Source organism: Camellia sinensis, unplaced genomic scaffold (genome assembly GCF_055761805.1).
Source record: "Camellia sinensis isolate YWXY unplaced genomic scaffold, ASM5576180v1 Unanchor4, whole genome shotgun sequence".
NCBI lineage: Eukaryota > Viridiplantae > Streptophyta > Magnoliopsida > Ericales > Theaceae > Camellia > Camellia sinensis.
This window is the reverse complement of record NW_028129277.1, coordinates 9,984,607-9,997,827: the sequence shown is the minus strand read 5'-3', so window position 1 is coordinate 9,997,827 and position 13,221 is coordinate 9,984,607. Positions and strand designations below refer to the sequence as shown.

Genomic DNA, 13,221 nt, shown 5'->3' with positions numbered 1-13,221 from the left:
GTATAGTTACAGATGCAGCATGATGAAAGTTGTGGGATGCAATGAGCTAGATACAGTACAAATACAGTGTAGTGTGTCAGTGCAACATATCAGTGTGATGTGACAAGGGAAAAAATGCATACCGTGATATAAGTATCAGTGCTTTAGTGAGAATGATGTGCACAATAGTATTGAAAATGCTGAAATACGGGAAGAAAATATGAGAGAATACCTGGATGTTATGGAGACTGAGCAGTGCCTCATTTCTCAGTATCATGCTCTCGAACGAAGCCAGTAGCTCGAGCAGTCCCTCAGTGTACTTCGGTGGTGCCTACAAATGCATTGGGAATGATCAGTATTCGGAAGGAACAAATATCAAAAAGAAAATGAAAAGCTGGAGAAAATGTGGTACATATTGGAGGTGCATCGCGAGCTCTAACGTATCTATTCCCGACTTCCGCTGGCTCGATCAGAATCTGGTAGGCCATTCCCATCGGCCTCTCGCATGTCAGCATGGTTGGGATTTCTGGCCAACCTGTAATAACCAGACCCTCGTATATGTTTTCTGATATATTTTTAGACCCTATTTTGTGATTTTGAATGCTTATTGTGAATTTCTATGAGAAATTAAGGTTAAGTAAGTGAACTCCATGTTTAAGGGTGTCTATCTGTTTAAACAAGAAAAGAGTGAGAAATGGCAAGTGGTGGCAAGTGGCGACGGAAGACGGTGGTGGAAAGTGGTGACGGTGGGTGGTAGATAGCGGGTGGCGGTGGATGGTAGCGGGTGGGTGGTGGTGGTGGCGGGTGGGTGGGTGACGGTGGCGGGTGGTAGGTGGTAGCCAGTGGGTGGTGGGTGATGGTGGTGGCGGCGGCGGCGGCGACGGCGGCAAGGGGTGGGTGGTGGCGGCGAGTGGGTGGTGGCTGGTGGTGGCGGGTGGTGACTAGTGGTGGCAGGTGGGTGGTGAGTGGTGGTGGTAGGTGGTGGGGGTGGGTGGTGGGTGGTGGTGCCAGAAAATGGTGGTGGAAAATGGTAGCGGGCGGTGGCTAGTTTTGGGTGATAAAAAAAAAAAAATTCAAAACTCAAAACGGAAACACATTTTTTGTGTTTTCATTTTTTGGCAAAATTTGTAAACTGTGACTACTGATTTATAAATTAAAAATTTTATCAAATAAGTTTTTATTTAAATTTTTAAATTTTTTATAAATATAAATAAAAAATTAAAAACCGAACGACGCCGTAATTTTTGATATTTGTTACCAGACGGGACCTAATAAACTTAAAAGTGCAAATAGAATTTAATAAACAGTTTTGAAAGTGCAAACAGAATTTCCCATTTCAGAAGGACCCGCGTGGTTTTTTTTTTCCTTCCACTTTTGTCCAAAGGAAATCGGAAATCGAAAATCGAGCTCGTCTTTCCCTCTCAAAATTGTAAAACCCTAACCAAAAAAAAAAGAAAAGGAGGAGAAGAAGGGCACCGCAGCTGGTTGGTACGCCATGGCCATCGCTCGAACTGGAGTGTTCGTGGATGACTATTTGGAATGTATGTTATTTCCTCTGTCTCTTCTCTCTCAATTTATCATATTCTCTTTTTGAGTTCTATTTGCTGCTGATTTTATTTATTTATTTAAAAATTCGAATAGATGCAAGCACATTGCCAGCAGAGCTCCAGAGGCTTCTCAATACCATTAGAGAACTCGATGAACGTTCACAAGGTACGTACTTCCTTCCTTCCTTCCTTTCACACTCAATTAGGGCTGACCATAATCGTTTTTGGTTTTTGAAATACACGAAACCTTACGCTTCAGTCCGAACTAGACAGTTTAGATTATGTTATAATAAAATATTTTATTACTATCAAATATAAAAAATTTAATGACGCCTGTTTTTGGTTTGGGATTTGGGAAAGGATTTGGAAAGGTAATTGAACCAAAAAAAAAAAAAAAAAAAGGGTAAATGTGAATAAAATATACTTTCATTTTACCTAGTTTCACACACTTTTTTTTTTTTTTGTCTTTTCTAAATCCCTTCCCAAATTCCCCAACCAAACGCAACATGATAGAATAGTTCTAAACAACCATATAAACATTTCTTGAGTAATATTTTCTAATCACATTATGTATAATGATAATATTTTTAAAATTCGCGATTCCGAACTGAATTGAACCGTGGTTTAGTTGTTTGGATTAATTCCAAGATTTTTATGGATTGGTTTGGTTCTAAATTTGGTGTAACCGTAGGTAATGGATTAAATCGAACCAATTTGAACTATGCTCATCCCGACTCTCAATCTAACACAAATGTTAGAATAATAAATGTTTGTTTGCATATGTATGTGTGTGTGTGTGAGAGAGAGAGAGAGAGAGAGAGAGAGAGAGACTAGGCATGCTATCCTTTTGTTAGATTTTTTTATTCTAATAATAATAATAATAATAATAATAATGATAATGTGATTCAAAATTTTGGGAGAAAGCTATGATAAATCAAACAAGGCAGCAGACCAAGTACTGCTTGGGGTTGGCTTCTCAAGGCTCAAAGAAAGGTAATAACGAAGAAGAAGAAGAAGAAGACGAAGATGATGATGATGAAGAAGAAGAAGAAGAGGAAGAAGAAGAAGATGAAGAACACCACGTTGACGGTGAAGAAGGAGAAGAAGAAGAAGAAGACGAAGAGGAGCCTGCTTTCGAGAAGATGAAAAAGGATATTGAGGCAAACCAGGACAATGCCTTGAGTCTATGCACCGAGAAGGTTTTATTGGCACGGCAAGCTTATGACCTTGTAAGCTAAATTTCATTCACTTCTTTTATAGAACTTTCTCAGCCTATTATGCTTCATTTTATGCCAGTTCCATTCCATGCAGTAGGTTCTATGCTTCTAATCATTCTGTTCTTTAATTCTATGATGTGTGTTTAGTAACCAAATCAAGATTTTGCTACAATTTTTGGTATGTGTTCACGTGTAGAGACTAGACTAGAGTGCGTTCATTCTTAGTCGATTATATATATTTTTTTCTAAATTGCTTCCTTGTTAAATGATATTGTACTTAGTTTCTAATTAATTAATATGTGGGCAATTCAGCTGCTGATTACATTTTCAATGTTGTAATCTACCACAGTTTTAGTGAAGTTCACTAGCATCACGATAGCACCATGGAAATTCTCTAAGTTGCAATGTAACGATGAGGTGTATGCAAACTCTCCATTTTATTAAGAAGGTCACTCATATGGCAACACCTGTCAGTGGTCTCTTATGGCCATAAGCTTTTTGAAATTATCACCTTCATACTTATTTATTAATTAGAAATTAGAATTAGTCCTTCAAGCTAGATCCCTGAGTCTTTTAACAAAACTGAAGGATTTTATGCCATTAAAAAAAGAGTATACGGTTTCTGTGTGCACAACTCATGCTCCAAATTTGTTCAAATATCCATACTTTGGCCTTTTATTTTGTGGCGCAATGCAAACATTGTCTCCACTTTAAAAGCCTGTCTTATGCTATAAAAGGATTTGATTCTTTTATATATATATATATATATATATCTTAAAGGGGGCATGCTGTTATTAAAAAAAAAAAAATTAGCTAGATTAGGGCATGTGGGCATTAAATAAGAATGCTGCAAGATTTATTTATTTATATTTTATGTTATGTAATCATGAAGTCAGCATCAATTTCGAGCTTTGCATCCTTGACGTATTTGTGCCATGCATGACAGCATTCATTCTGTTTACTTCTCAGCGTGGGCATTACATCATTGAATATTGTAGTAATGCTAAGCTAGCAACTTTTACAGCAGATGTTGTAGACTTTAATATAACTAGAGATCTGAGGTTTAGTCGGAAATAGGAAAAGAGTGACTCATTGATTAGGCCATTGCCACCATGATAAATAATGGTCCAGAGCACAAGATTAGTATACACTCAATGCACAACAAATAATTCTTTCATGTGGCAATTCAATATTTGTCAATCGTGGCAAGTCATATCAAACTGATAAAATGCAACGGACAAATATGTTTTTGCAGGTGATATCATTTCTTTATGTGTTCTTCATACATCAATAACTCGCCTTCTTAGTTGCTGCAACAATGGCCTACTGGGGGGTGTCTTGTTTGGACTGCGCTCTCATCAAGATAGAACTTCAATTCTCTCTCAACTGGAATGTTGTTCCAACTAGATCTAGGATGGGACCATTCAAACATATGAATCCCAAATAAATATAATAGAAAGCTACCGAGGCAAAATATAATATTATGTAGAGAAGAAATATTTATCCTCAACTTGGTTTTCCTCCCATGAATTAAAAGATGGAGATTTTTCATTTTTTTTTTTTTTTTGAGAACTTAAACATAAAATGTATGTTATTTTTTTGATCAACAACAAAAGCTTTATTGATAAATCAAAAAAGGAAGAGAGGATGAGGCATTCTCTTACAAAAGGACAATGAGAATACAAAAAGTAAATAACCCTAACAAGCTAAACACGAATAAAATGTATGTTATTGGTAATGAATTGTTACTTGTGATATGAGAATTTACTATGCTTATTTTAACACTTGAAGTGGTGGTATAATGTATACATTTAACATATATATTACAACCTAAATGATGAAGATCATGGAAAGAAGAAAAAGAACAAATCTGGAATTTCACATGAGGCACATTTTGGGTATCAAGAATTAAAGATTTGGAATAATTTCGAGTCTTCATGTCATTATAGTAGGTTTTAGTAACTAAAGGTATAATGGTAATTCCAATAATTGTTGGACATGGGTTATAGGGGTCACCCATGGATTTTATTATTTTGGGTCAAGTTATTAAATGGATCATTATATATAGGTTTTATTATGTCTAAAATAATCTTAGTGGTCAAAAGTCTAAATTTCCTATTTTGATGTTGAAGTAGAATTGGAAGCCATTACAGTTTCCTTTTATGATTGAAGTAGAATTGAAAGTCATAATTGGTTTAGAATATTAATAGTTGCTAAATATTTTTAGTTTTTAAATTTGAGTTATAGTCTTGATAGAATTAAGAGTCTTTAGCTTATAAATATATGTGTAATCTCAATGATTAAGGAGAAGAGTTAATATTATGAAAATCTGAGGTTGTGTTTGTGTGATTGGCCTATCCCATGTGAGGGTGACGCACCTCTCTCTCTCTCTCTCTCTCTCTCTCTCTCACGCGACCCGAATCCGCCCCCAGAGGTTTATGCCGTGACCGGCCAGTAATCCCAGATTACGTTCGGTCTCAAAGACAAAACTGATAATTAATAATTAGAAATAATAACGGGGCATTGCGGACGCAATATTAAAATACAACCATGTCCATCGAGCAGTGCACACATATAATTACATGAATAATTAAAACTAGACATGAACTCATAGTTACAACTTACATCAAACATCTTAACATTTAGACAAAATATCCGTACATAACAAGTTCCAAAAACAAAAGCAAACTAAATAAAAGAACTTGGTTCACAAGGTTGACACAACTTGGCTCCACATGAGACCAAGATCGCCCCATCAGAGAGGCACTCCGAAGCGGCTTGACAAAAGGGTGGACTGCCGAGGTTGCTCTAAGCTTGTCGCTCCATTTGCTTACCTACATATATATAGGGGAAGGGGGTAAGCTAAAACTCAGTGAGTAATACCAGTGTAAAGAGGTTAAATGAATGATATCTATCATAGTACAAAATCATTTCACATGAGTTCGAAACAAATCATATCACATGAGTTCGAAACAAATCATAAGTGAGTACTTGTCGTATCAAAGTTCACAAATCATATTTATATGTGGTACATCCAATAGTGCAACAAAGGGCTCGAAGGCATAACAAAGGGACCGCATGAGTCTAATGAAGGGACCATATAGGCCAAGCAAATAGACCACTTGGGTCAACATCAGAGATCTCTATGCACATATAACAAAGGGCCATGGTATCATTTTTCCTGGGCGAGGGTCTTATAGCGAAGGGCCATGGTATTGATTTCCTCGGGCGAGGGTCTTATAGCAAAGGGTCATGGTATTGTTACCCCAGGTGAGGGCTACACTAAGGATACGACATTACATTTCAAAAGAGATAATCAGTCACTCATATCAAAATATCATTTCAAAATAATAACCTTGCGGTAAACCAAAAATACACTTTAATAACATATTTTTACAAAGATACTACTCACAGTGGGCTGGTATTGATGATAGACCTCGTTTGGCTACCTACACAAATCACATAACATAAATACACATTAAACACACGTTTGTAACAAGTAAAGCATCTTAATCCAATCTTCTTGCATGTGTTTCTAACTTATTCCATGACTAATGATGTTTAAGAATGCCTAAAAGGACATGATGATGCAAATATGCACTTAGGAGTGTTTGTCAAAATTTGTTGAAAATAGAGCGGTGTGACTTGACTGCAAAAGTATTGGTTGCTCAAAATGTGCGCTCGATGGTCACTTGAGCCAAGTGTTGAAGAAAGGTGAGTTCTCTCGAGCGCACACTTGGTCACTCGAGTCAACTGCCAAAGGCTTGCAAAAATACTGGATGCCTGCAATGGTCGCTCGAGCCATGAATTCTTCACTCGAGTGAACTGGGCGAATTCTGAGTTTTCCAGAATTGAGTTTGAAGTTAAAAAACATTCCTTTCAAGTTTAAAGCTTGCATGGTTAGTCTCAAAAGCTTAGAAACTCTTCATAAAATATGAATTGTTGAAAATTATGAAACCATGATCCCAAATTCTTTTTTAATTCTTCAAAACAAAGTTCAGAACACCATGTTCTTGCCATGCATGTGGTAAACTCAACTCTTTTCTTTACAAACCATGTTTATATGAGATGTTGAGTGTAAAATCATGAAGAATCTCAAGAAATAACATGTGTAAGTCCCATGTATGTATGAATTTGTAGAGAACCAAGTTCAAAGATGGAGAATTATGCATGTATGTACACAATTCACTCAAACTCACTACACTCATGACGATTCTAACTCTTTTCTTTCAAATTCATGCAAATGGTCCTACAACTTGGTGAATTCATCTTCCTACATGGATTATCTTTTTTAATTCTTCAAAACAAAGTTCAAAACACCATGTTCTTGCCATGCATGTGGTAAACTCAACTCTTTTCTTTACAAACCATGTTTATATGAGATGTTGAGTGTAAAATCATGAAGAATCTCAAGAAATAACCTGTGTAATTCCCATGTATGTATGAATTTGTAGAGAACCAAGTTCAAAGATGGAGAATTATGCATGTATGTGCACAATTCACTCAAACTCACGACACTCATGATGATTCTAACTCTTTTCTTTCAAATTCATGCAAATGGTCCTACAACTTGGTGAATTCATCTTCCTACATGGATTATCTTCATGAATTATGGGTAAGAATCATACCTAGAGCTTGAATTTGGCCTCAATTAAGCTTAATTTCTTCAAACTGCCTTGAATTCCCCTTCTCTCTCTCTACAAGTGTTGTCTCTCTTCTCCTCTCTCAATTTTCAGCTCAAGAGTTGTTGAAAATGAAGTCTTAAGTGTAATTAACATATATATATATAGGTGGATTAGGCTTAACTAATTAAATGTTATTAAGACTAATCAATTAGGCTTAAGTCTAATAAATTATAATTAATTTATTATAATTATTTTGTTCCGAATCAAATTTTAATTAAACTTGCCATATAGTTCTAAATATTCCAACTAACCTATTGAATTAATCAATTTCGATTTTTGAATCTATTTGGGCTTTCAATTTTGAATTCTAAGGCGACATTCAAACAGATATATCACAAACAAACAGATAAGTATCAAATAAGCATGTAATCATGCATATTATACCCAATAAAATAATATGTAAAAACAATACGGAGGTCAGGGTTGTCACACTTTCTCTCTCTCCAGCAAGGTTATTGTTCGCATCACTGTTCACAGTGCTTAGAACAGCCACCCAATAGCCCCTGAACACTTGTGTTTTCATTTCCAAAACCCCACCTTTTTGCAAACTCTTAAACTCTTATTTTTTAAATACTTTTGTAGCCACAAACTCCCACCAAATCTAGTCCTATAAGTCTATTGTTGCTGCTGCCAGTATATTTAATCAGGGCTCACTACTTGTAGGAAAGTAATCCTTACTCGTCTTACATCACTAAACAACAAACATATTTCAGCCTAAACAACAAACATATTTCTTACAATATATTTATATATAAAATATATACTCTCGCATAGGCGCTCCACCACCAGCCCCCACTTTTTACAACTAATGTGTGCTTGTGTATTTGAGAAAGTTCTCAAATGTCTCTTTAACGCTAATACATAACTTCAATGTATGTGATACTTGGCATTGCAAGTAAATTGGCATCTGATTAGTGTTGGTAGTTTGCTAGGACAATCTCACTGTCATACTGCCACGATTGTTGTATAATTGTTTAATTATGTTGTCAAAACCCACATAACTTTTATTTACATTTGACTACTACACTAAAAGTTGTTTATTTGAGGTCTATAAAGAACGGATACTCCAAAAAAGGTCCTGTACGAGTGTTGGATATGTATCGGATACAAATACATGATCAATATGTCTGGATATGTATTGGATATGATAAATAGGTATCCAATTTGTTTTTTATTTAGGTTTCAGATACGGGAGGGATACAACAAATAAATATCCAGTTGTTTTTTATTCCAATTTTTTAATTTATTTTTTATTTTTTCAAAGGTCAGTGCTCTCTCATTCTTTCTCCCTCTCTCCATCTATTTCTATCTCTCTTCATATTCTATTGGGCTTGTTTTGTCTTTGATTTATTTCCTTGTGATAGACTATTTTCTGTTGTATTAGCTTTATAAGGGCTACACACATGTTAATACAGCTAGCCACTGGAGATGCGCTGAAATACTATGAGGTTACCCCTGAACTACCAATTGGTTTTACTTCTGTTTTCATGTGCACTCCATTTTTGGTAACCTCTTAAAATTTCACCAGAGTAGTTATAGTGAATTCTCCTGTCAATGCTCTCTTATATAATGTTGATCTTATGAGTTGCTTGTTTCCACAATTCTTTCACTTAAACAATGAAGACAATGGTTTGCTGTGTCATGTTTGTTAGAATGTTTATTTTCTCATTGTATTCTAGATTATGCTAGGAGCTTTTTGTTGTCACAACACAACATTGTTTAACCATAAACCATTGGGGGACACAAAATTTGATTATGTCCCAAGTATTAAATTTATCTGTGGTGCATTATTTTCATATATTGTCCAGTCACTGTATTGTTGTTACCTTCTAAGAGTTGGAGCTCTCTTTTTCATTTTATTTTATTTGCTTATTTTATTTCAGATAGATAGCCATATAAAGCGGCTTGATGAGGACCTGACCAACTTTGCAGAAGATCTAAAGCAAGGTTTAGCAAATGCTTCCTAGAGTATCCAGTTCAATTACTCTTTATAATGTTTTTTTAGCAGTTCTGAATTGGCTATAAATAAGTTAATGGGTTTAAGCAAAAAGTCTTGTGGTCTTAAAAACCAGCATCTTGTATGACCGCTAGAAGTTTCCTAAAATGCCAATACACCTTACTTAAAAGTTTAATTTTCCCTATTTAAACACCATTAGATATCAGTAACAACTGGTATTTTTAGTGTTTGATATTGAATTGTTGACCACCAACTCATCTAAAAGCTTAAGCTATTAGATAGAGGGGCAATTTTATTATTTATATTTATATTTATATTCTCAATAGGCCATGTGTGGCCGGGCTGTCCTCCATAAGTGGACCAAACATGTGTAAGTATTTTAATTATCGGGTGGGCGGTGAGGTTTAAAGACATGATATTTGTTATAGCTTTTGGGGGGTGATTATAGCGTATTTTGATTTGGGAGTCTGTACTAGACTGTTTAGTGCAACTTCTGCCTATAGCTTATTAGGCAGAAATAGCTTAAATAAGCTAAAAAAAGCTGATTATTTGAAAGGTGAGGTAGGGGTGTTTTTAGCTTCTGCTTTTTGATTATCAGCTTTTAACTTAAAAAAAGCTCCACCAAACAGGGCCATTACCTGCTCTAATACCATATTAAATTGTTGACCAATGACCACCAACTCATCTAAAAGCTTAAGCTATTAGAGAGATGGACAACTTCATTATTTATATTCTCAACTGTATCATACTGGATCATCAAATGGGACATACTAATGGTTGAGGTAATTGCATGACATGTCCCGGCCACACTGGAACGGGACATACTAATGGTTGAGGTAATTCCAGTATTTTTCTCTAGGTTTGGATCATCAAATGGGACATACTAATGGTTGAGGTAATTCCAGTATTTTTCTCTAGGTTTGCTTATAATTTTTCTTTTGCCAATATTTACAGAGGGAAAAATATCACCAGATGAGCCAACAATTCTTCCTCCATTACCTTTAGTCCCTAAAAATGAGAAACGCAGATCACATTACGGAACACCTCAACCAAAAAGGGTTGATTACAGGGAGAGGGACTGGGACCGAGAGCGTGACAGGGATTTTGAGCTCATGCCTCCTCCCGGCGGCCTTAAGAAGGATTTTGCTGCCCCTGTTGATCTTGATCAACCCATTGATCCAAATGAACCTACCTACTGTGTGTGCCATCAGGTTCTGACTTCTGTTCAACTTGTGTTTTGTTTTTTTAGTTATTTTTCAAGTTACCTCTCTCTGTCTCTCTTCGCTTCAATTGATTTGGTAAACTACATCACTAACATACTGCAACTGCCTTAATCATCTTTCAGGTGTCTTTTGGAGATATGATTGCCTGTGACAATGAAAATGTAACTCACGTTTTCTTCATTCTTTTTTATAGCTTTCTCTCTGCATAATTCTCTCCTGGTTCTCATTCTATTTTGTTTTCGTTGATTCATTAGATACAGATATTTCAACTGTTAGGTTTGATTGTCTTGGTGGCAGAATCGTTCAAAAAAATTCGTCAAAGATGATAGTGAGGAGTTATGTAATGAACAGTAGTTAGTATTGTAGAATTTTTTCGGAGTATCTGATTGGAAGCATGAGAGAGATTTGGAACAACATAGATAATCAATACAATGTGAGGTGAAAAAGCCAATCTCTGGACATATTTTTGGTTCATAAAATAAGAATCGTAACTGATTTATGAAAGCCAAATCCATCTCTTTGTTGTATTGTGTGGTCTTCTCTAGGTACACATTCACTTGCTGCTTATCACTTAAAATATAATATGATGGTAAAATAGTAATTTCAAGCAATTTGAATCCTTGCCAACTTAACCACCAGTCTTGAGATGAAGGTAACTAATTGATTGACTTTGTAATTAAGGTAGTCATTGTGGGGAAGTGAAGAAAGGATCTTTGTGATTCTGGTTTATTTATGTTTTATTTATTTTTTCTTTTGACAGTGCCAAGGAGGTGAATGGTTCCACTACTCGTGTGTTGGGCTCACACCGGAGACGAGATTCAAAGGAAAGTGGTATTGTCCAACCTGCAGACAACTTCCACTATGAATACTTGCATGCTGTATGCCAATCATCATTTGACTTCTTAACCAAACTGAATTGCTGTTGCTGTTGCTCTTGCTCTTGCTCTTGTATATCTTTCATAGAAAAACACAAATTGAAACAAACAAATAAATAAACAAAATTACTTTGGATCCAGTCATTGTCACTACCCAATTTTATAAACCCATATAATTCTACCTCAATGTAATAGAAGTAATCAAATAATCATACTCTAGCTCTCCGACGATACATATATATCACATACAAAACATGTTCTGGATTCTATTCATTATCTTTTACAATAGTTACATGGTATACATTCCCATGTCTAATGCATCATACATATAATTCAACAAAATAAATCAAGTTGTTATTCTAAGGCATACATTCAAAATAGACGACATTCTCTCTTTACAACAAGAATATAATAGAAAGTCATCATCCTCATCCACTTCATTGATAGACTGAAGAGTGATTTATAACAATTGGAATGAACATGAATGTACAACATAATTTAATTTTTACTTAGGTTGTATGTGATTGGGAGATTTGGGGAGGGATTTGAAAAGGGAAAGAAAAAATGTATGTAAAATTAGGTGAAATATAAGTATATTTTATTTACATTTCATTTATTTTTTTTCTTTTCCTTTACAATTTTTTTTTTTTTCAAATCTCCCAATTAAACAGAACCTTAAGGTGAATAAAAAGAATAGCAAAATTCATTTTACCTCCCTCTCGTATGGCTTGATAGCACTTTATCTCCCAATCTTTTAAAAATAGCCATATGCCCCCAATATGGTTTTGGACTAAAATGTAATCATTAATACTGTTAACTATAAATGTGAAATGATTATAATACTTTGAAATCTTATACTTTTTTATTATTTTCTTTCTCATTTCTATACACAATTTATAATATCTAGTATTAATTCAATTAAATCATAATTAATAATAAATTTTTAATTATTTATTGTAATTCTTAAATTTTTATTCTAATTTCAATTTAATTATATTTTAGATCACAATCAATCCTAAATATTTAACTATTTATTGTAATTTTAATTATATTTTAGATCATAATTAATCCTAAATTCTTAATTATGTATTATAATTTTTGACAAGTTAATCTAATTTTAATTTAATTATATTTTAGATCAATTCTTAATTATTGTTTATCTTATATTTTAGATCAATTCTTAATTATATTTTAATTTATTTTAATCTAATTTTAAGTTTGGAGAAAATGAAAATTGTCCTTTTGTTATATTAATTTCATTCTAATTTTTCAACGAACAAAACTCACTGTCAAAAGTGGTGTGTAATATACCTTTCGTTAGTTTGGTTGAAAAAACTAACGATAGCACTTTAATTCAAAATTACGTGGAGATTTTTTGCCTATATTTAAACGATAAGGAAATAAAATGCTCTGGTTTCAAACCATAAAGAGGTAAAATGAATTTAACCCTAAAAGAATAACGAATATAATCCTATGATGTGATAATAAGTAGAATAAAACTTCGTAGCTCGAATCTTCCTTCCCCCGAATCTCCTGACTGTCCAAAACGACGTCATTTTGGACAGTTTCCTTTTTTTTTTTTTTTTTTTTTCCCCTCCTTAATTTCTGAAACGCAGAGAGAAGAGAGAAGAAGAGGAAAAGGGAGAGAAAGAGAAAGAGAAGAGAGGGAAAGAGGGAATGCAGAGAGATAGAGGGGGTCGCCGTCGCCTTCGCCTCTGATTTTTTTTTTTCTGCCCGT

General features: G+C 34.5%; 1 protein-coding gene across 2 annotated transcripts; it reads left to right on the top strand.

The window, feature by feature from the left end:
- The first annotated feature begins 1,302 nt into the window (after nucleotides 1–1,302).
- On the top strand, nucleotides 1,303–11,623 carry LOC145816734 (PHD finger protein ING2-like). 2 transcript variants are annotated; one of them, XM_082912684.1, is made up of 7 exons: nucleotides 1,303–1,520; nucleotides 1,621–1,692; nucleotides 2,451–2,755; nucleotides 9,312–9,375; nucleotides 10,340–10,596; nucleotides 10,731–10,769; nucleotides 11,369–11,623. In XM_082912684.1, the coding sequence occupies exons 1-7, from the start codon at nucleotides 1,475–1,477 to the stop codon at nucleotides 11,471–11,473; spliced, it is 888 nt and encodes a 295-aa protein (XP_082768810.1). In that variant the 5' UTR covers nucleotides 1,303–1,474; the 3' UTR covers nucleotides 11,474–11,623. The 2 variants fall into 2 exon arrangements, 1 of the variants encoding a protein (XP_082768810.1); XR_014358819.1 differs by having other exon boundaries at nucleotides 1,310–1,520; nucleotides 10,731–11,260.
- Nucleotides 11,624–13,221: the final 1,598 nt, after the last annotated feature.